Genomic DNA, 25,649 nt, shown 5'->3' on the forward strand with positions numbered 1-25,649 from the left:
TCCTCAAGGCGTTTTCAGCCGTGGTTAAAAGTTTTGGTGTGTCCAGCCCATAAGGCTCACCGATAGAAAAAGCTCATCTCCACGCCAACACCTGATGTGTGTAATCAACGGCCGCGTGAAGTCGACCAGCGTAGCGCAAGCCTAGGGTTCGGTTCGGTGGAAAAAAAATCTAGGATTCGGCCGAACCCGAACCCTGTCAAAAAGCCCAGTATTCGGCCGAATCCAAATCCTGGATTCGGTGCATCCCTAGTTTGTAGTTTTATGTTTGTTTTATAATCTCATGAGATTTGACTCAAACTCTTTCTTTCATAGCTCTCTGTTCATTATCTGAATGCATTCAGCGCCGCTATCACCACATAAATATAGAGATGACCTGGACTGAAGCTCTGAAATACTGGAGAGAAAACTACAAATATCTGGCCACAGTCAACAACATGGATGACATGAACAAGATCAATCAACTGATCATGAGTGTGAGTAACAGTCTGACTGATGTCTGGTTTGGACTGAATAAATTAAGTGTTTATAAATGGAAGTGGTCTCTGGGTGATCATGTAAACTACACAAACTGGTCTAATGTAGACTCAAATGGTCCAGATGATTGTGTTTATATGAGAGATGGATCATGGCATCATCAGAGCTGTAATATGAAGATGAGTTTCATCTGCTACAATGGTGAGTGAAGCTTCATAAAATAACATCAAACCGTCACTTAATAAAACATCATCAGATGTCAACTTTACAAGACAACAATAATAAACATCACACAAACACAAATATCATGTGAGATTATGTTTGACACATTCACTCTTCTGGAAACTACAACAAACTAAAAAACACTCAGATCAGTTTATTCTCTCAACTTCATTATAAAACATTGATAGATGATGATAAATGTAAAGAATTTGAATGTCCACTTGAGTCTTTAACTCTACGAATACTTTTATTTTGATGCAACGTGCAGCTAACATACATGCAAGCAGTAAACATGAGAGACTTCCGTGTGCGTTCTACGTCAACTCCCATAACGTGTATACGTCAGTAGAGACGTAGCAGAATGCCCTTAAAGGTATATGAGCACAATTACATGAGCACATTATGTGACATCTCCCCTTTTAAGTTTTTCTTTTTTTTTCTGAGGACAAACAGTAATGCAAAACAAATCCTAACTGTTCCTATAACCAAACTGTCAAAAGGTATAACGTTTGATTAAACAGTAAGTCACTTGTGTCTGTTGACTTAACTCATCAGACATAACACTACACATCATATTAACAAACATTAGAACATCAGCTCTCTTCACAGGATCCTTGAACATTTCCCTTAATGTCCCTCTAGTCCACCCCACAGTCCCTGGCTAAACATATAAACACAATAGCCACATTTTCACAGTGAACCTGTGATATATATATATACATATATATATATATATATATATATATATATATATATATATATATATATATATATATATTTATAAATTCAACCTTTCGACAGGTTTACTTAGTCTACCAGACCGGGTATGGAACAGTCCAGTCTGGGTGTCTGGCGTTTTGATACTGAGGTTTGGTGATGCAGTATCAGGTGAGACCACAGGGTCGGGCTGCCGTATTGTAGCTTCCCGCTGTAGTCCATCTCAGGCTAGAGGGAGTGTGGTCTCAGCCGCTGAAGGAACATGCTGCAAGTGACGCCGGTTGCGTCTCAGGGTTGCTCCCTGGGGTGTTTCAAAAACAAGGGAGCGTGGTGTGACGCTGTCTCCTGAGACAACGGCAGGTGTTTTCCAGGCTTTCTGATGGTCCAGCTTCATGAGGACAGGATCACCAGGCTTTAAAGGCAGCAAAGGCCTAGTTCCATGACGCCGATAAAAGTAGAATGCTTGTTTTCCTTTTTCCAAAGCGTCCTTACATCTGACAGTTTCCAGATCAGGCCATTGGGGCTGTAAATTTACCTCCAATGCTGGGAGGGTTGTTTTTATCTTTCGACCCATGAGTAACTCTGCCGGGCTCACCCCTGTGGAGGTGCAAGGCGTTGACCGAAAACACATGAGGGCGAGCAGAGGGTCTTTCTGCTTCAAAATTCTTTTAGCTGTTTGAACACCTCTCTCTGCATGTCCATTCCCTTGAGGGTTGTGTGGACTCGAGGTGATGTGTGTGAAGTCGAACTCTTTCGCAAAGTCTTTTAATTCCTGGCATGAAAATTGGGGCCCATTGTCGGACACGACCTCATCTGGACAACCAAATCTAGCAAACATGGCCTTTAATTTCAAGATTATCTGTGAAGCAGTGGTTGTTCGCAGGTGAAGTATTTCCAGGAACCAGGAAAAGTAGTCTGACACAACAAGGTAAATGTGTTTGTTATGATCGCACAGGTCCATAGCGAGTCTCTTCCAAGGCCGGTCCGGTAGAGGGGTAGAGATGAGAGGTTCTTTCCGCTGGCTGGGTTTTATCTCACGACATACCTGACATGATTGGACTTTTTGTTGAATTTCTGATGAAATGCCGGGCCACCATTCCGACGCATGGGCTCGCTCTCTACACTTAGTCAAACCCTGGTGCCCGTCGTGTATTCGGTTCAGGATGTCTGTTCTTAGCACATCTGGAATCACCATACGGCTGCCTCTGATGATAATTCCATCGCATTCAGATAATTCAGCTTTCATGGGAAAAAACTCTCTGATTGCTGCTGGTAATTGGCCTATGTACTCTGGCCACCCTGACTTTATGTACTGCAACACCAATTGTAGGTTACAGTCGGCTGCTGTAGCTGCCTTTATGGCTTCAAGTCTACGAGGAGTTCCAGGCATGGTGTCCACGATGCCTGCTATGTAGCACGCTACGTCTGAATGAGTGTCAGTCTCCTGTTCCATACACTGTAGTGGACTCCGTGAGAGTGTGTCGGCCACCGTTAGTGTCTTTCCTGGTGCATATTCAGCCATCGGTTTAAATCTCATAAGTCTCATGAGTAGTCTTTGGCACCGTATTGGCACGTTATCCAGGTCTTTCTGATTCATGAGTGGCACCAGCGGTTTGTGGTCTGTGACCAATTTAAAACTCTCGAGGCCACACAGGTACTTTTCAAATCTCTCACAGGCCCAGACACTCACCAAACACTCTTTCTCTATCTGTGCATATCTGGTCTCCGCATCAGACAGACAATCTGAGCAGTATGCCACAGGTTTCCATTCCCCTTCATGTAGCTGCAGCAATACTCCGCCAATGCCATAACTACTGGCGTCAGCTGAGACCGCCGTGGGGCGATTCACATCGTAGAACTTCAGAACTGGAGAAGTGGACAGGATGTCTTTGATCCGCTGAAATGCCTCCTGCTGAGGGTGGTCCCACGTCCATACTGACTTGGACCTTAACAGATCGTATAGAGGCTGACCCACCGTAGACAGATTGGGAATGTATTTCCCTAAGTAATTAAACATGCCTAGAATACGCTTAAGTCATGCACATTCTGTGGTGGTGGTAGTTCGTGGATTGCTTTGACTTTGTCAGGGTCAGGTCTCACACCTGATTTGTCAATGACTTGTCCCAAAAAGTGAAGCTTATTTTGTCTGAACTTACATTTTTCTTTGTTCAGCTTCAGACCGGCTGACTCTATTCTCTCCAACACCATGCTGAGACGCTTGTCGTGCTGCTCTGGAGTATCTCCATATACCAAAATGTCGTCCATAAAGATAGCCACGCCTTCCAGGCCGTTGAGGGTCTCAGTCATTTTCCGTTGGAATATTTCAGGGGCGCTAGTAACTCCAAATGGGAGACGTTTGAAGGCGAATCTCCCAAAGGGTGTTATAAAGGTGGTCAGCTTGGTGCTTTCAGGGTGTAGAGGTATTTGCCAAAACCCGGAGGCGGCATCCAGTGATGTAAACATGGTCGCGCCACTGAGTTTAGCTGTAATTTCTTCAGCAGTTGGAAGGACGTACCTCTCTCTCCTTACGGCCTCATTTTGCCTCTTTAAATCAACACAGATGCGCACCTTCCCATTTTTCCTTGGAACTGGCACCATAGGCGCACACCAGTCAGTGGGCTCGGTCACAGACTCAATCACCTCATTTTCCTCCATGCGTTGTAACTCCTCTTTCACTTTTTGCAGAAGAGGCAACGGGACGCGACGAGCAGTGTGCACTGCGTATGGCTCAGCATCACCTCTCAACAGGATTTTAACAGGTTCGGTTTTGAGTGTTCCGTGCTCACCAAATGTTTTGTGGACTTCTTCAACACGTTTCACCAGCCCCATCATCATTGCCATGTCTCGACTCAGCAGATTATTTGCATTTTGGCCGCTGATGACATACACTGGAAATGTATATGGCTTTTTTTTATACTTAGTGTTGGCTTGAAACATTCCTAAACAGTCCAAACGACCCCCTGGGCTGCACAGTGTAACATTTGAGGGCTTTAATTCCTTCTCTGGAATTAGTTTGGTAAAAGTCTCTTCACCCATTATGTTGGTGTCTGCACCCGTGTCAATTTTAAATTTCACCTGTGTTGTTCCAATTCCAAGCTCTATAGTCCATTGTTCATCAATTTTGTTTGTATTTGTGACTGCACCCAGGAAGTATGGTGTTTGTGAAACCGTCTCTGTCTCTGTCACTTCTCTGACTGATTTACTGTAACATTTCTTTTCCCAGTGACCACCTTTTTACATTTGTTGCATGTAGAGTTCAAGGCTGGGCACCTTTCCGGTTCTCTGTGTCTCAATTTTCCACATTTTCCGCATTTTGGGTCTCTATAATCACTTTCTCTCTTTTTAGGTTTCCACTTGGGCTTTCCTTTGCCTAGTCCTCTTCCACGGATTTCCTGTACCGCTGCATGTGACTCACCCTGCAGGTGAACTTGGAGTGCGACCTCCTCAGACTGGCAAACAGTTGTAATGGTTTGGGTAAGTATTAGATCAGCCATTAGTTGCAATCTACGTGACAGGTCTTTGTATAAAATGCCCATAACAATACAGTCACGGATGTGTTCGTCTCTATTGACACCAAAGTCACAATGTTCTGATAACTCGTACAGGGCTCTGATAAATATTTCAGCTTTCTCACCGGCTCTCTGTGATCTCTGGTGAAAACAGGCACGCTCGTGAATTACATTGCGTTTAGGATAGAAGTATGCATCGTATTTTCCCAACACAACGTCGATATTCTTCTCATCCGTCTCCGTTTCAAAGGTGAAAGACTTAAAGATATTTTCAGCCTCAGGCCCCATGGCATAGATTAGCGAACTGACCTGAACTTCGCCGTCTTCTTTATTCAGTTTTGTGGCCAGCCGAAATCGCTGGAAACGCTGTTTCCAGTCGGCCAATTCGTTTGGGCGATCAAAAGCGAAACTTTCCGGAGGATTAAACTTGGCCATCATTCGAAGAAGCAATGTGTCCGTCAAACGCTTCTGACACATTATAAAGAATTTGAATGTCCACTTGAGTCTTTAACTCTACGAATACTTTTATTTTGATGCAACGTGCAGCTAACATACATGCAAGCAGTAAACATGAGAGACTTCCGTGTGCGTTCTACGTCAACTCCCATAACGTGTATACGTCAGTAGAGACGTAGCAGAATGCCCTTAAAGGTATATGAGCACAATTACATGAGCACATTATGTGACAATAAACATGATTAACATGATCGACACATTTGACTCCTAAAACTTTACTCTGTGTAATAAACTTATTGCTTACAGTAAACTGAGAGAAATAAAAACAGATAAAGAGAGAGACACTGCAGTAACTGAAGAGTTAAATAAGTAAAGAGTTTCTTTGACATCTATACTGTAAGTGTATTAAGAGTCAAAGTAAATCATGAAACAATCTTTATTTTCTTAAACAGAGAGCATTAAAGGATTCATCATTGATGATTCTTCAGTATCATGGAGAGACGCTCAGATCTTCTGCAGACAGTATTATACTGATCTGATCAGTGTGAGGAATCAGACTGAGAATCAACAGATTCAGAACATCATGAATAACAAAAACATATCTGAAGTCTGGATTGGTCTGTTCAGTGACTCATGGGAGTGGTCAGATGAGAGCGAATCTGGATTCAGAAACTGGATGTCTGGTGAACCTAATAATCAAGGTGGTTCTGAAGATTGTACAGAGGTCATTGTGACAGATCCGGGTCATTGGAATGACTTGCCCTGCAGTATCTCTCTGACGTTTGTGTGTCATGAAGGTGAGTAATAAAAGTCAATGTGTGTTTGATGACAGAAGTTTCTTAATTATTAAAATGATCTCAGTTCATCACACGCTGTAAAACATTTTTTTATTTTAAACTGTAAATAATTGTACTGTGATTTCCAGTCATAATAAAAGAGTCTTTCAGTAATTTCACAGTATAATACTCTGAATATATTAATAATGTATACAGTATTTTATAGTTTTCTGCTTAATCTGTATTAGTAATGTAACTAGTACACGGTATAAAGTATTTGTTGACTCAGTCAAGTGTTGTTGTTTTGATTTAATTTAATATATAAAGTTTTAAAGTTTATTACATTACTCAGCAGTCCTCAACATCTAAAACATTTATGGAGGATGATGTGGTCAAATAGTTTGGGTGTTTGTCATGTAGTTAATATTACACGTTAACTACAAGAATTGTTTAAAACATTTCTATTAACAAACTACAAGATTAATTCAATTAAATCTGAGCTGTCAAAACACATCACATTAATTGAACACTTCTGTGTTTTGCTGTGTACCTATCTCAATATACAACCATATACGCGTTTGAGCGTGAGCATGTCACGCTTTTCTGTTTGTGTCACTGTCACGTATTTGTTACTCAACTGCTTTTTCCTATTTTCAAACCATATTGTCGCTTCGGTTTAGGGTTAGATTTGGTGCTTGCGTTAGTATGTCACTTTAAGTATTGGTTTATAAAAAAAACCTGTATTATTTTATATTTTCTGTCACCTGACAGTGGGGTTAGAGTTGGGTTTGGGTAAGGATGTCATTTTATGTAAATCTAACCCTAAACCAAAGCGACAATGGTTTGACAATAGGGCAACAAAGTTGAGTGACCAATACGTGTCAGTGACACAAACAGAAAAGCGTGACATGCTCACGTTCAAACGCGGCAAAACGTGACATTGTCACGCTGGTCCATTGGTGCCTATAGGTACATAATTTCGTGATATTGGGTTGCAATATATATCCTTTCACTAGTTCACCTGCACATTCAGTTTAAATAATAACAGTAAATAACTCAATCCTGAGACTCAGCTCAAGTCCCTATAGTAGAAGTGTGTAGAGAGAGGAAAAGAATGAATGAAGGAGGAGATTGGGGAGGAGGAGGGATGCCGGATGAATCATCACTGGGAAGGAGTGGAAACTGACTCGCTTATATAAGCTCTTAAAGTGATTGACAGCACTTAATGTTTAGACTCCTCCCACACCTTCATTTGTTAAACTTAATTTCAAGTCCACCACAGAGTTAATGATGATTTATACGTGAAATCTAACTCTAGATATTGAATTTAACCCTAGTTACAGCAATGTACTATAAAAATGTTTAGTATGCAGTGTTACTGTTGAGTGAAAGTGATTCACATTTTTAAAGAAGTGTTTATTTCCTCAGTAATGGAAAAAAAAATATTAGAGTTGGATTATCTATCCTCCAAACCCCACCACTTGAATATCATCTCTTATTACTTGTTTGAACTATTATTGAACTAATACATATAAATGTGATTCTGTAGAAATTATGTTTAAGTTCATGGTGCTGCACAGATCAATCAGTTTGACATAAATGTTGTCATACAGCAACTGATCTGTGCAACCCAGCATGAGGTATTAAATAAATCTTTATGGGGTATTAGATGTTATCTGATTCATAGCCGATGATGATTAGCAACATCAGTTTGATGATGCAAGTGTTTCACAGTTCACAGCCAAATAATATGATGTGAAGAGAGTCAAGGAGGAGAAGAGAGGGAGAGAGAGAGAGAGAGAGAGAGTCAAACTTGTGTTCAGATCATCAGGATCAGGCATTTAAAGCAAATATTAAAGCACCCTCAGGGTTTCCAAGGCAAGGTTTAGGTCTAGTCCCAGACTAAAATGCATGTTTAAAAGCATCTTACGCTGGAATATCTTAAGTCTGGTTTGGGTCACTTGCTAATAGAGTCTTCCTAAATCCACTCCAAAATCCACTGTTCTTATAGTCAAAGTTTCTTTGATGACAGAAGTTTCTTCATTATTAAAATGATCTCAGTTCAGTGTTTGTTGTGTATGTTTGTTTTGATCTGATGTGTAGTTTGTGTTTGTTGTTTGTTCAGATAATCTGATATTGATCCAGATGAATCTGAGCTGGTCTGAAGCTCTGAGATACTGCAGAGAGAATCATGTGGATCTGGTTTCAGTTGATTCAGAGGAGATTCAGGGCTGGTTGACTAAAGTAACTGATCGGGCCTCTACTGACGCCGTGTGGATGGGGTTAAACTATTACTGCCAAATGAACCTCTGGATCTGGATACTAGGAGAGGCTGTGTGCTATCAGAATTGGGCTTTAGGAAATGAAACAAGACTGATGTACTGTAACACTGAACACAGAGCTGGAGCAGTTCAGTCTGGAGGAGATCATCTCTGGATCAGCCTTCCTCAATCTCACAAACTCAACTTCATCTGCAGCAGAAAATAAGATGAATGAAATCAGACTGTATGTGTCTGTCGCCTTCTGTATATTTTCTCTATGCTGTTTCTTTTCTCTGTGGTGATCTACAGCATTGCTGCACTAACTTCTGATATCTGCTCTGAATTACATATAATTAGTCAACTTTACTTAGTACTATCACCTCTGCTAGTTTTTATTAAGTTAAAGTTGAGTATAAGATAAATTAAACAATTTCCTTATTACTTTTGATGGTGGTAATGTAAAAAAAAACACATGGGTTAAAACACAACTACAACCGCACAGCCTTTTTTTTAGATCTTTTTACTTTAGCTGAGACAGCTTTTCACTTTTCAACCAAATCTTAATGTTGTTTATATGTTAGAAGTCATCTTTTAATCAAGCTAATTTTCACCTGGCTCTATATTAGTGTGTACTGTTTCATAGAACTAATGCCGGGGGTCAGTCAATCAAATATTAATATTCTCAAATATCAGCAAAAGTATATGTGACTTTAAAGGGCGTGTTGCAGGTTAACCACAACTGTCGATTAATGGGTACATAAATCACTCAAGATATGTATATAATTTTTTAAATGTCTCAAAAATGGTCTTAAAGACCACTTTTTTAACGTTTTTGGTATTAATTTTTAACGTTTTTTTTTTACGCAATTCGGCGATGACTTCACATTGGGGAGAAGTGGAGAAAGACTCAGCCAGAGCCATAGAGATAGATGAGACATTTATTGCTGTTTAATACTTACGTATATAATTTGGAAATCATATATACATCGTAGGAAATATATAATGTGTTATACTGCAAAGTTACCTTGCTAATTATTATTTATGATATATGTGGAGATAAATAAAACTTCGCAAATCTGCTATTTTGATCCATTCATGTCCTGACCACCAGGCTAGAGATTTTTAAACATCCTTAATCCACACTTACTAGTCTATCAAATAATATCTCAAATATATTGTTTTGTGAAATAAAAGGATGCTTTGTTATATTGTTTATGCAATCATAACGAATCACGCGATTATTTTATACGCAGAAGCAGTCAGCAGCTGCAGCATACTCGGATCCGACCGAATACATAAAAGGCGTTCGGCGGCTTTTTACATCACGACAGGCTATGCCATTTGAGGAGGAACCGCTCATTGATCACCGTATTTTTATAAATCCTGTACATGTTTGGACCTGCCGAACATGTTGAGCACTTTTATATACTTTGTTGAGCAGAAAGGCTGCTCAGTTTGACCAGCGGGCTGCAGGAACCGGCACACATCACGCCGCCAGGCGGTGTTGCTAATATAACTCGAAATGTATAACTATTATAAGACCGGCCCACCGGGAAAGTCCCGACTCTCCCGATTGCCACTCCGCTACTGGCAGGAAGTGAGTGCATTTTGGTCACCAGTCGAGAAGCTTTCCCCGCGATGTGAGATGTGACGTGCCTCACTCAGCTTCCAGGATTTGAGACATGCTGCCTAAATCCATTTGTGCTGAAGATCGCATACACCCATTTCAGGCAGGATCACGGACCCCCTTAAGCCAGCATGCACAAGTATGTTAATTGGTTGTTTACTTTCTACAATAAGTTATGTTAACATTATGCTGTCTGTCTGCCTATCGCTCTATACTAGCCTATCTGTCTTTCTGTCTGTCTGTCTATATCTATCTATCTATCCATCCGTCCGTCCGTCCGTCCGTCCGTCCGTCCGTCCGTCCGTCCGTCCGTCCGTCCATCCATCCATCCATCCATCCATCCATCCATCCATCCATCCATCCATCCATCTATCTATCTATCTATCTATCTATCTATCTATCTATCTATCTATCTATAATCTGCGCTATCAGAACTGTACTTTACTCATCTTTCTATAGTCTTTCTCAATGCTCTCAAGGCGGCTTTGGTAAATTCTCTCCCCAGCGTGACGTCATACAGTGCATTGTGGGGGAAAGGAGAATCATTGCAAACCGCTGTACTTTTTCATATTATATTCCGTTGTGTGATACCCAACAACATAAAATACAATGAATAACAGTTTAAATGTCTATTATCAACAAGCACATTGCACAAATTCGTTGAAAAATGTAACCTGCAACACACCCTTTAAGTTATTTTTAATGATAACTGCAGGTATTTCAAACATGTGATGAGCACTTCATTTTTTCATGTCTGTCATAATCTCATTAAGAAAACTGTATCACCTAACAGTCTATATTGTTATCCCAGATTCATTAATGATATGGTATAAAAATACATTTCTTAGCATGTTAAATCTATTTCAACTGATTTAATCTTTATATGTTTAAATAACACAGAAAAAAAATCCATCATAATATAGAAACATCCTAAACACCTTACAGGCAAATCTGCATACATGCTTGTTTGAAAGCATTAAAAATACTATTTGGTGAGTGAAAAGAATGAGAATAAGTCATCTCTGAATGCCTTAAAAAGTATTTTATACAGTTTGACTTTTACAGAAATGTTGATGTTAATTTTGAAACAAGACAAGAATACCCAATGATTTTGACAGCATAAAAAGGATTTATAGTCCATATCTCATATTTTCCTTGTGTTTTGTACCATCATTTCCATAACATGATGATGACATTATAAATTCAAACTAAGCTGTGTATGCCCCTGAGAGGAGATGAGGTGGAGATGTGCACACACATGCACACACACACACACACGCACGCACGCACACGCACGCACGCACACACACACAGGCTGGGATTCATAAAGGGAATTTTGCACAGCTTCTGGTGTATGTATGGTTTTATAAATCTGAAAATGTTTGTGAAAATTATTTTGAGCTAAAACTTTACATATGAACACCAAAAGATTTATTTTACATTTTAAAAAAGTCTTGTAAAATCTCCCGTTTAATGTTGCACAGTTTGCTTGTCAGATGGTGCTTGGAGTGCTGTGGTGTCCCATTAGTGACTTCTAACATAAAATACTGTAAATATTATTTCTGTTTGTTTTGGGATTTTCTGATTCATAATCCTGGAGAAGTGAAATAACCATACAAACATGCTATCATGTATTGGTGGAAGAGTTTAAATGTTGGTGTTGATTTTTTGTATCTTCTTATATTGTTGTGCTTGTTGTGCACAACATTTGCTTGTTGTGATTAATATTTGTATCATTGCTCTACCTGATTGTTTGCATAGTCTATTATTTGATTCCAAATTGTCCTTTTGTCATAAAATTATTTTCATGTCTTCTATTGGTATTTCCCCAGGTAGTCAATACTTGTTGTAAGAGCACTATGGCAGTATCACCTTAGTGACACATATTTAGGAAGGTCTGTGTTATTCCTGAAGCCCTCTTTGCCATGTTATCTTTAATGGGGGGTGGCAGTGGCTCATGTAGGTTGTCCACAAATCGGAAGGTTGGTGGTTCAATCCCCGGTTCCACTTGACCAAGTGTTGAGGTGTCCTTGAGCAAGACACCTAACCCCAGCTGCTCCCGACGAGCTGGATGGCGCCTTGCATGGCTGACACCACCATCAGTGTATGAATGAGTGAGTGAATGGGTGAATGTGAGGCAATGTAAAGCGCTTTGGATGGCCATAGTGCTATATAAATGCAGTCCATTTAAATATAAAAACAATTTGTATTATGAAGCATCAGGACTGTTCCCTATTGATGTGTTCAGTGAATGTATTCACTACAGGATATTGATCAAAACTCAGGAAGACAGTATCAAATTGAGGTAATTTACTTCCTTTCAAGGTATTAGTAACAACAGCACGGTATGGCATACAGGGTTAAACTTCAACAGAAGGTAGGTACAAGTAGGTTTGAGTGTTCTAAATAAAACACAATAAATTAATTATTAGTAACTGCAACAGAGCACATTTAAGATAACAAATACAGTAAGTATAATACACTAATCAACAGCTTCAGCATGACTAGTCCATTAAACAGAATTAACTAAACTACCATACCATTAGTGCTTAAATAGCTGGTCAAAGAACTTATCATATTGATAAACTTAAACATCTAATTGCCACAAGTAATTTTAGCTCTAGATTCAACAACTGAAATACTCACATTTCGTCATTGACTCAAACTGTCTGAAACTACTTCATGTATCACCAGGAAATTTAGGCAAAATGCAGGAACCAAGGACATAACATCTTAACCCTCCATGCGGTTCAGCCATTTTGTCTTCTACAATGTGAAATGAAGCTGCTACAACTTAAATTCACAAGAATATACTGCCCTCTACTGGACAGTTGAAATAACTTCCAACTATATGGGCCATTCTACCGAATTCGTGCAAATTGCTGTCCCGGAACCAAAAAACTAATTTAAAAAGCATTAATGTAGGAAAATGTTTGATAATAAAAAAATATAAGCAAATAGCAATCAAAACCCAAAGTAATATTTGAGGTAGCGTCAGGTTTTATATATAAAATATCATTGTTTATATGGTGCTTTCAATTGAGAGGTGGTTGTCCCAAACCCCAAGGTCTGAATTTCACCATAGGAAAAAAAATATGAAATAATTTTTTTAATTTTTTTTATCATTCTTTTAAGAAGTATCATTTTGAATACTTTTGTTAATTAAAACCAAAAATATATTTATTGGATATTTTCAGTGAAAATCATGTAAAATCAGGTAAAAAAAACACTGTCCCGCATTTTCACGTCACTACCGAAACATTGCATAGTTTGGTCAATAATATAATACTGCTTTAAGCCACTCCCCTCCATTTTGAACCAGAAACTTTGTCTGTGCCTCTCTTTCTTGTGATGACATGGTGATTAGATCAGTCTCATGGTTTTGAAGTAAATGTGATCAAAAGTTTGGAAATCAGTGTGTGACATTTATGAATGTCACTACCGATCACACATTTTCAATGATTAATTCAGTTTTTTTTATTTTTTCTACTGGTCATTTAGGTTTTACTCATGTTTCAATGTCGAGAACTGTGCTAGCTAACTACGTACTGATTAGCATCTTAGCAGTAGGATCAAAGTTAGCTTAAATCGTCACTACCGAAACAGTCACAACCGAAACATTTGTTGACGTTTCGGTTGTGACGTGATTGTTTCGGTAGTGACAAAATGACACTTATTTCTTTATTTTAATTAATAAATAGAAAGTTTCAACTGCACATATATTCTTTTTCAGTACAAATAATTTGTCAGTCATATTTCTGTTATGTTGTACGTGATTTGACTAGGACTACAAACTAAGATAAAATGAACTAGGCCAGATTAACTTAATTAATTCATACAGTAGTAGCTTGACTCATTATTGATATAAATGAAGGCTATATGATTCTACCTCTGGTCTCTAGAAAAACTTTCTGCACTAATTTAGCGCGACTTTGACTGATTGCTTTATATAAATGACATAACAGATAGCACTTATCAGTATCATTGTAAATTGACATGTCATTGTTAAGTGTAGACAGGGCAGGCTCACACTAATAATGTAAATGTAAATATCTTTGGTTAATTTGTAGAGATAGCTACAGAGAGAGAGGAATCACCAACATGCATAGACGGAAAGATGAAATTAGAGCGGACAGACTGAGAGAGCCTATTTTCTTGAGCCGATACTTCTTTTGCTCACTCAGTTTACTTGTAAAATATGGCATCATCGTGTCATTTTTATAAGTCTCAATTTAAAAAAGTAACATTAATTGAACTTAAAAAACTATATTTCTGTCTGTAAATAATGCCGGAAAAACTCGGTGAACACAGCAGCCACAAATCGGCCAATGCCAATACACATAAAACTCGCAAAAATCGGCCGATATATCGGTCTATCACTAGTTCTTTTATATGAAAATTGATTCAACCTACCTCAAATCAAATAAAAAATTAAGTTTACTTCAAACTCAAAAAAGTCAAACTCAGCAACAAGAGAATAAGTTAAGGAGGTTTAGAGAAGTTAGAATGTGTGATGGAAAAACAGGCACACATGTGTACACCAACATTACAGATGGACATGGGTGCACACACACCAAATTCTGTAGTTTATACTGTGGGCCTGAAGTTTTATATGGACATACATTATGTCATTTTTTTCTCAAGAGATGTGAAAATCAACACAGCATCTTGCATCCCTTCAAGGTCTGAACTATCCGCCATCTCTTCAGCGTAATTTCAGTTTTTTCTGCTTTTATGTGGTGTTGCGTTAGATATTCTTTGTGCTGTATGTTTTGACTGCATAATGCCAACCATTTTTGACTAACTAATTACTTTTTTTTACACAAAATATGGAAAATCCAATATGGTCGTCACTACCGAACATTTGATGTCACGACCGAAACAAATAATGTTCTGGAAAAATAAAATAGGTTTTGTTATCAGAAAAGATGACATAATTTTATTTAGTTAGATAAAAATTTAAACTAATGAATCCTTGAATTTGAAAACTGTATCAGTGCATGTATGGCAATTACAGAGAAATATTGCTTTCAAAATGCATTTAATTTGATGAACCACTCTTATAGTTTTGTTAAAATAAAATTTCTAATCAACATAACCATGACACTGTCTTTAAAAAAATGTAAAAAATATATTTAGAAGGTTAATGTAAAGAAAATCAGAATAGGCTATTAAAAACCAAATTTTTATATCAAATGTTGTTGTGTTTCGGTAGTGACAAATTCTGGGAGAGAGAAAAAATTTCGAAACTGTATAAAAACATGCTAAGAAACTAAAGTGTCCAATCAGTAGATTAGTGTTCCTTAGATGTTCTTCTATGTTTATGACTACAAAGCTTGCAGGAAAAAACACACTTTTTTCAAGAAGTTTTGAAGTGTCAATTTGCACCAATTCGGTAGAATGGCCCATATACACAATTAACTCAAGGCCTTTAATACAATCTTGCTAGAACAAAGTTGTCGTGTGCTGTGCAGTGATACCGGTGACTTCTACTCGACGGAGCAATGCTAATGCGCGTTCTCGCTCTCACTTGACGTTCTGGAGGTAAAGGCCCATAAAAGGAATATGGGGTCAATCAGTCGTAACGGATACCCCCATTTGAAAAAAACTTTCTGAAACTTGTAGGAAAAAGGAGGCGTAAGGTTAAGCTAAGAAATACTCTGTTACAAGCTCAACTGCTTTTTTGACACTTTGCTTATGTTTAGCATGAGGACTACAACTCTTAAACTGTGTTAATAAGTCAGAATGCATGAAATAGCATTAAACCTCCCCTTTAAGATATAATTGAAAAATGAAAGGTGTAAAGCCGTCCCTGTGTGTAAATTCACCATGAAACTTAAAATATTGCTAGTATGTACATGCAGAATGAGCCCAGAATAAATGCTGCATTTATAAAGTCTATAGTGAATTTGATCTTTTATTGTCAGTCTTAATATGTTAAGCTACGTTGAAAGAAATGTGGAGTAGGATTAATGAAAAAAGCTCAAATACCAGAAACAGACAATGTACCATTTGTTCTGATAAAGGAATATTAATGAAGTGTTAGTCATTACAGGATGAGATTAAACTAGAGACTGACATAGAGTTTACAAAATATAGAGGAAAGGCTCATGAAAACTATTAAATCCATTACAGGCACTTCCACTTCCAGGTTATGAGCACAGTACAAAACTCATTCATGATTCCCAGCATGCACTGTGGTTGATCTGTTTCTAAAGAAGTTCTATATTAAGCCTGACTGAGATGTTTTTCACCTGTAGTGTCTCATTGTTTCTGTCACACACCACCGGTCTCTCACCAATGTTTTATGCAAACCAGTAGAGGAAAATGAAAGCTATCCTGGAAAGACTTTGTTCAAGTCCCTTTTGTTAGACAAGAGCTTCAGACAAACTTCATTTGAATGGTAAACAGAGCTGAATGTGTGGACATTCATGTAATACATCAATGTAAATATTGACCTTAATATTTGATGTTATCTCTTCTCGTTTGTTTGTTTGTTTTCTTATGAACAGTGACCTTAGAGTCATTTGTTTGTTTTCTTAGGAACAGTGAGCATTAGAGAAACACAAAGGGTTGATTGACAGAGTAATAGTGTCCTCAGATAATCCTCACTGGTGGTGTGTCTGACATCTACACACCTTCATCCATCCTGGATCTGTGAGGAGGACATCATTCAACATTTATAGAGAAGATGATCATTAAACATCAACACATTCATTCCCTCATATCAGTCCCCAAAGATCACCATAATATCTGTCATCATATCTGACATAGGGTTGCCACCCATGTCTGATAAAAAACCTGGACAAATCGATGATATAACTATGTATTTTAATAAAACAGAACAAAACAAACCCACGTGGGGGTAAAACAGAACATGAAATAATAACACTGTGATGGAACACAAAGCAGAACAAGAGAATGACTGAAACATGTAACTGAGCACATCAACACTAATTTACAACAACGCACGCACACACACCACACAGAAAACACGAGGGCATTATATAGACACCACATCAATGGGGAACAGGTGAACATAATTAATCACTTAAGACACGAGTACGTAAGGGAGTAGGGTAAAAGTGACAAGACACTGGGAACACGTGTCTCACATACATGATGTGAAAACACACGTATTCCCACATAACACAATGCTGCCATAGTCTTGCCCTCTAACATCCCACCTGGATAATAACCAGGGTCACGGCAAGACCATGACAGCCACAACACACTGGGAACACGTGTCACACAGACATGATGTGAAGCACACGTGTTCCCACGTAAACACAATGCTGCCCTGATCTTGCCCTTTAACACAGACCTGAACCTATACTAAGGTCTGGCAAGATCACGACAGCAACAAGACACCGGGAACATGTGGAAGCCACACACACAATGTGATTCCACATGTCCCCACACAGAACATAATACTATCACGGTCCCGCCAGATGCACTCAGACCTACATCTAGCACAGATGTCTGACAGGACCGTGACAAAAGTGTTACCCAATTATTTGTTCATTATGTTAAAATATGTAAATCAGGTTTACAATTTATTAAAGCTGCTAATATTATTTATGTAAACTATTTTATTTATATTCCATTGCAACTTTAAACAGGTCTAAATAGCAACTAGCAAATATGCACATGAAATTAAACTTGTTGAACTCACCTCAACATGTATTTTACAATCATTTAACCCGCCATGGGAAAAGCTGAGGTCACTGTTACAAACTCTACACCATGCAAGATTTTAACTCTTTTAAGACAGGGATACACTTTCGTGTAGTCTGGTGTAAAATGTGTCTTATATTTTCGCTTTTGGGGCACTCTCCCTCTGCCATGGCGCTCCTGTTTCTAGATACACTGATTAGTTTGGTTCGGGAGAAGAGATAAAAGCCCGCCCACACTGACAATTGATTGGTTGATGTCCTGAAACGGGCCAATCAGGAAGCTCTCTGTCTTACATGGGCTAAATGAGGCAAACACACACACAGACGCAAGGTCTCCCTCTCTGCCGTGCGCGCGCTAAATTTCATATTCACATAGCTTTTCGAAAACCGGGACATTCAGTGTCCCGGGAGAGTTGATAAATTTCCCGGGACAGGTTATTAAAAAGAAGGACAATCCCGGTAAAACCGGGACAGGTGGCAACCCTAATCTGACATCTTCTGAGTACATACAACAGCGTCATGTGAAGAACAAGCTGATATTTAAACCATTGAAACTGAACTCTTCTCTTACTGATCATCCTGAAGAATTATTTTTGTGTTAACAGTCGGCTGGATGGATATTCCCCAGCTCATTACACGACTGCTTGACATGTCAGTTAATATTACCACACAAAATATTTATTGTTAACATTTTATTTGTATCAAATCTTCAGTCAAGATCAGTTTCTTAGAGGCTTAAAGACAAAATTAAAGTCATGATAAGGTTTGGTTTAAAACTGTATGCATAATAATAATAATAAAAATTAAATGCATTAATATATTTTATTTGTTTGAAAGTATCTGCTCTCCTGTTATCACGCTTTAATAATCCTGTGTGCAGTTTTAATCTCCTCTTCATATAGTCTGTGTAACTTTAGCTTTATGTTTTAACATATAAACATGATCACAACAATAATTAGACCGCATACAGTACTTGGATGAGGTAGATAAACTAACATCATGATGCCAGGACAATTGTCTCTCTCTGAATGTGAGTAAAACTAAAGAGTTAATTGATTGACTTTAAAAAGAGACATCAGCAGCCCTTTATCCTCCTCTTATGATCAGCAGGACCTCTGTGGAGACGGTGAGCAGCTTCAAGTACATTGGCGTAAACATCTCTGAGGACCTGATTGGACTGAACACATTTAAAAACAGGTTAATAAAGTCAGGCAAAGACTGTACCATCTGTGACAGCTGAGGAAATTCAGCGTCTCATCAGCTATCCTGAAAACTTTATATACTGGGGCCAGAGGTGGGGACAATTCACACATAGTCAAGTCCAAGCAAGTCTCAAGTCTTAAACCATCAAGTCCGAGTCAAGTCTCAAGTCACAGTTCAGATAAATCAAGCAAGTCAAGTCAAGTCAAGGGTTCACCCTAAGCAAGTCAAGTCGAGTCCTGTTTCAAGTCAAGTCAAGTCAAGTCACATTACTAAAATAAATAGGGGTACATTTTTTCGATAGGTCTAAAATTAGCATAAGGCAAAGAAATCGCAAACTGCTCCGCTCACAGGATCTTCAAATGAAGATTGTAACAAATTTATGGCTTTTTTTTAGGACAAAGATAGCCAAAATTCATTCATCTCTTGCTGTGCACTCCCCACCACCTCTTCTAACTGCCGGACTGCAGTCTGGAATTACAAGACGGTGGGGCACTTTTGCAGAAGTTGCACAATCTGAGGTTGAGGACATCATTACAGGAATGAGAACCTCCAGCTGTGCCCTTGACCCCTTCCCTATAGCACTGATAAAAGCAAACATCTCTGCTCTTAGTCCACTCATCACCATGATTATACAGCAATCCCTAGGGTCTGCTCATGTCCCCCACACTCTTAAAACTGCTATAATAAAACCACTACTCAAGAAACCCAATCTTGATCCAACCTGCCATTCATTTCAAAGGCGCTAGAAAAAGTAGTTGCTAGTTACCTTAAGGATCACCTGCAATATAACAATATCTATGAAAAGTTTCAGTTTGGCTTTCGCTCTGCCCATAGCACAGAAACAGCCCTAGTGAGAGTCACAAATGATCTGCTGATGACAGCTGATGCTGGTTCACCATCACTCCTTATCCTCCTGGATCTCTCAGCAGCATTTGATAACATTGATTATAACATCCTTCTTAACCAGCTACATCACCCTGTTGGACTTGATAATAATGTCCTGCGCTGGTTTGAGTCATACCTCACAGACAGGTCTGAATTTGGGGCCATGGGAAACTCAAGGTCCTCTACTCATGCTGTTCGGTGTGGGGTTCCACAGGGTTCAGTTCTTGGACCCATTTTATTTACTCTGTACATGCTTCCTCTTGGAACAGTCATCCGTCATCTTGGAATTTCATTCCACGGTTATGCTGACGATACACAGCTGTACATAAAAATGGACAATCACTCATCACCATCCATGATCACTGCCTGTCTAGAGGAAATAAGCACATGGATGAATCAAAATTTTCTTCAGTTGAATAGTTCAAAGACAGAAGCAATCCTCATTGGCTCTCCACATCAGATAAGAACATTTACCATAACCTGCATTACCTTCTCTGGCCAAATCATACCATAACATCATCAGTCTCAAATCTTGGTGTCAGGTTTGATCCTCATTTAACATTTGAATCTCATATTAAGCAACTTTGCAAGACATCATTTCATCACCTCAGAAATATTGCCAGACTCCGGCCCACATTAACTATATGGGATGCAGAAAAACTTGTCCCTGCATTTGTTTCCTCACGACTTGACTATTGTAATGCTCTTCTCATTGGGATCCCGGACAAGAGCATTAAAAAACTTCAGAACATTCAGAACACTGCAGCTCGGATCCTGATGAAAGTACGCAAATACGAACACATCACACCAGTTTTGCAATCACTACATTGGCTCCCTATCTCAGCACGAATTGAATACAAGGTTCCCCTTCTCACACATAACTGTATTCACGGAAAAGCCCCCAGTTACCTTCAAGAATTACTTTCACTACAGGTCCCAGCACGTTCCCTACGCTCCACAAACACCCATCGGCTCCTTCCCCCAAGGACTAGGACTCACACCATTGGTGATAGAGCTTTCTGTGCTGCTGCTCCCAACCTATGGAATGCTCTTCCTGAATACTTGAGGGACCCACAAAGGACTGAGATTTTTAAAAAGGATCTTAAAACATACCTTTTAAAAAATCTTTTAATGTTTAATTACTTTTTTATTGCCTTTTTATTAACTACTGTTTGTATAAATTGTGTGTTTTATTACCTTCTTCAATATGTCTTTTGAAGCACCTTTGAGATTTTATTGTAGCACTTAGATTTTCTTAAAAATGTAAAGTGAATTATAAATAAAAGCCATTATTATTATTATTATTATTATTATTATTATTATTAATCAAATAAAATGAATAATAACACTGTCTTTATTGATTATCTTTATTTATTTCTTTATTATTTTTTAGAGCTACAGAATTGATTGGATTTTGTTTGATTAACATAGTTCACCCAAAAATGAAAGTTCTGTCATCATTTACTCATCCTCATGTTGTTACAAACCCTCTTAAATTTCATTGTTCTGATGAACACAAAGGAAGATATTTTGAGAAATGTTTGTAACCAAACCGTTGGTGGACCCCATTTACTTCCATAGTTTTATTTTATCCTACTATGGAAGTGAATGGGGTCCACAAACAGTTTGGTTAAAAACATTTCTCAAAATATCTCCCTTTGTGTTCACAACAATGGGATTTGTACAGGTTTGTGACGGCATGAGGGTGAGTGAATTGTGACAGAATTTTCATTTTTGGGTGAACTATCCCTTTAATGACACAAACATGAGAAGGTTAATTGAGGTTACTGTTTCTTTAAAACAGACTGGTTCCTGCCTCTAATCTTTACATACATTTAAGAAATAAACAAATGTTTTATTAGAAAAAGAGCACTGTGTGGAGATCATTGTGTTTGTATGTGCCCTGTCAAGAACAGAAAGATTTTATGTTCGCTTGTTTTTGAAACTCGTCTCTCTTGTGTCTCTTGCGCACTATTGAGGGCACTTAAATGTGCACGCACACACAAATGGGGGACACATTGCAAACGGCGCAGCATAACACTCGCTCCACATAAAAACTTTGTTGTTTTACAGTGCTCTGTTCGCCAAATGTATTTTAATGGACTACAGTGTGAGACAGTAGCACAACTCACTCTATAGTCTACATCAAGAGTTTTGATCTAGGGATGATCACAAGCTGGACCAGACACATTCAACCGCACGTGTGTCTGCGCTTAGTTACAGAAAGCTCACTTTCGCGCCTTTTTGCGGTTAAAATCACTTGAATGTTAACATTTGCAAGCCCTTAAAACACGTGCAAATGATCAATCCGCGAATCGAATTACATGCGTGCCGAACCATGCCACTCAAAAAATGTAGCCAATTATTTTAAAGTGGATGGGCAGTTAGATGCCTGTGATGCCATAAGCATCATTTTTTCAGATTGGGCTGTTTTCTGGCTGACATTTCTAAAAGAGGAATTTCTATGAGACTGAGATGTTTGGCATATTTAGCACTTTTTGTATGTTTGTGAATGTGGGTAGACTACCATTATTCAACAAAGACAAGGTAAAAATTGTTTTTCATTCTCTGTCTCCTTTAATACAGACATTATCCTACATGTAATATAGAGCTGCGCCACTGTTATAGCCAAATTCCCTAATACATATTTACGAGACGTATCAGTAATGATAATGGTCACATTTAAAGCATAATATGCAACCAAAGCCAAATTATGACAAACAGGAAAGATTAATGTTAATTTATTGTGTAATCGTTATAGAGTAAACTGACTATAAAGAGATGACGTTCTTACCTTATGGTTCTTGATGTTGTGTTTGTCCTGTCGGATATTCTTGCGTTGCCTATTTTGCATCTGGCAAATCTTTTTTATTGGCACGGTCCAGTTCTTCCTGCTCTGCTACTGTCCGGACGCTTTTGCTTACTGCTCTGCGCTTTGCTCTATCGCTTTTATATTTTATCTTATAATTTTAACTTCAGCAAATCAGCATAGTGCTCAAACAACAAAGCTTGGCATCAACGTTAATTTACAAACTTTCGGGACTGGAGGATTACAAAAAAGTGGAATTTTTCATCCGTCTAGCCTCCCACCGCCATCAGCTTACATTCCAGAAGGAAAAACACAGCTGCCTTCATTCAAAAGGATAAGAAAAAGAAATGCCTCATCAACAATCTACTTGCTGCACAAACTGCCACAGACTTTTACAAAGGATTGCTGTTCTTGAAACAAAGTTACTTACAGGACTACCAAACCAGATGGAACACACAACAGAGCTTTGTCATCATGGAAGCCCTCAGCATACAGCCGGTGAGTCCAATGAATCTAATGATCAACACACTAATCAATGGTACAAACAGGGAGCAAGACCCAAAATCACTCGAGAAATCAGACTGTCACGAGCATCACATTTTGCCGTAATAGCTTCCTTTACCCCAGATACAACTAGGACAAGGATTGCAAACACTGACTTTCTACCACCACCTATACATCTTGAGAACAGATTTGAAGTATTAATGAATATGAGTGAGGAATCCCCAAATGTGATAAATGTGACTGAACACCGATCAAATCAGCCAGCAGCTAACACTGATGCTAACTGCCACTCAAGATCGAGCAGACAGCGGCACTCAGTGCAGAGCGCATCCGAGCAAAGAACTCTGATATTGGGTGACTCAATTATCAGAAACTTTAGCAACAGGGACTCAACTACGTGCTGCCTTCCACAAGCAACCGTTTCTGATGTAAACAGGGAACTTCAGAACATTCTGATGAAACATAAGACTGTAAATCGAGTTGTCATTCATGTGGGGGAGAATGATATTCACAAAGAGCAATCTGAACTCCTTAAGAGGGATTTCAACAAACTTTTTGAAACACTCAGAACAGTGAAAGTTCAGCCGTTCATCAGTGGACCACTTCCAGCAAGAGGAACAAATAGGTTTTCACGTTTGCTTGGACTTAATACATGGCTGCATAAAACCTGCAACATAAAAGGACTGAACTTTATCAACAACTTCAATCTTTTCTGGAGTCAGAGACAACTATTTAAACAGGATGGCATCCACCCAAACAGACTGGGTGCAAGAGTGCTAAAGGACAATATCTATTTCTCCCTTCATCATCCTTCAGCAGTGTGTGCCAATCCACTCAACCTGAATGGCACACACACACCTGGACAGAGTATGAATGACCACAGGACTTCTCTCCAGCACCTGAATGGACATGACGTTGACATATCCCACAAGGACAGAGATAACACCATGCAGCCACAACAACCACTGCTCATGGACACAATCTCAGCTGAGTCCTGCCCACAGAGCTCACCACCGTCAGACTGTGTCAGATTAGAATGGCTACAAGATTCAGCACCCAAGGACGACTTTCTGGAAAACAGCCAGGGAAACCAGGACAACATATCACAGCCTCCGTTCACATCAGAACAACAGGACTCCTCACTATGTCATTCCTCTCTCCAGCATCCCCGCTTTTGACCTTCTCTGGGAAAATGGAGGAACTGGTTTACACTGGAACTAAACTATCCCACTCTATTGCTGCAAGCCCCCAGATTTCAACCAGAAAACGGCAAGCCCCAAAACCACCAAAGGCAGTGGGCCCAGTTCCCCCTCCTCGTCCTGTGAGAGCTCTTCGGTCTCTGACACAACGCCAAGGCACACACCCTCCTCCATCTGCTGTAGGTGAACCAAAAACAACTGATAATGGCTCTCAGTGATGTGTGTCGGGTTCCTGCTATGAAAATACTAATACTTTTATCAAATGTTTACAAAAGCAGGAACTCAGTGTGCCTATATCTTTCTCTATTTCTGTTTTAGTACATGATAGAAAGTGTAAGGCTAGATCAAATCGTGTGGAAAATCAATCTAATCTGCTGCCTGTGACTTGTAAAACTAAGATCTCTGTTTGGGAAAAATTAGTACTGTTAAGTTAGCACTTTAAAATATCTGTTCACTTAAAAACAAATCACTTCTAGTAAGCGACTTAATAGCCACAAACAACCTGGATTTTATGTTTCTAAATGAAACATGGCTAGAAGAAAGCTACAGTGCAACAGTCCTTAATGAAACAGCCCCTCCTAACTTTACTTTTATGAGTTTCTGCAGAACTGCTAGGAGAGATGGAGGTCTAGCTGCTCTTTTTAAAGATGTCTATCAATGTAAGCAAGTGTCATTTGGGAATTACCCATCTTTTGAACATCTAGGTATTGTGTTGAAAGGTACCCCACACATTCTACTGATCATTATTTACAGGCCCCCAAAATACTCTCCAGCATTTGTTGAGGACTTTACAGAACTGTTATCAACGATTTCCTCAGAGTTTGACTGTTTTGCTATTGCTGGAGATTTTAACATTCACATAGATAAGCCAGAAACCATTATGGCAAAAGATGTCACAGCTGTTTCAAATACTTTTGATCTGACTCAACATGTACATGGACCCACACACAATCGTGGACACACTCTAGATTTAATTATCAGTAAGGGTGTAAACATTTCATCAATTGTTATTAAGGATGTAGCACTGTCTGATCATTTCTGTATTTTCTTTGATATATTAATCTCTCCTACTATTGAAACTAGATCTGTGTCTAGGGTGACCACCCGTCCCGCGTAGCGCGTGAACGCACAGCGTTTTAAGCCCAATTCATGCGTCCCGCAAATTGAGACCGTGTCACGCATAATCAATGCTTGCTTAAAAAAAGTTTGTCGCTCTATATCCTTGAGCCCCAGGCAGCCAAACGAACATTACTAGACTAGTTCAGGCTCGCTCGCCACTCGCTACTCGCACGCTACTGTTGCGCCTCAGTTGAACTGCTGACTAGGTTGTT

General features: G+C 39.0%; 2 protein-coding genes across 2 annotated transcripts in view; both read left to right on the plus strand.

Annotated features, from left to right (window-relative positions):
* LOC129431801 (macrophage mannose receptor 1-like) overlaps positions 1-25,649 on the plus strand; it is a 169,149-nt gene that overhangs the window by 19,890 nt on the left and 123,610 nt on the right. The gene's annotated exons all lie outside the window — the stretch shown is intronic.
* On the plus strand, positions 444-8,641 carry LOC129431800 (C-type mannose receptor 2-like). Its single transcript, XM_073870172.1, has 3 exons — positions 444-675; positions 5,831-6,175; positions 8,280-8,641. Exons 1-3 carry the CDS (start codon positions 444-446, stop codon positions 8,639-8,641), a joined length of 939 nt encoding a protein of 312 aa, XP_073726273.1.

This window comes from Misgurnus anguillicaudatus, chromosome 1, assembly GCF_027580225.2.
Source record: "Misgurnus anguillicaudatus chromosome 1, ASM2758022v2, whole genome shotgun sequence".
NCBI lineage: Eukaryota > Metazoa > Chordata > Actinopteri > Cypriniformes > Cobitidae > Misgurnus > Misgurnus anguillicaudatus.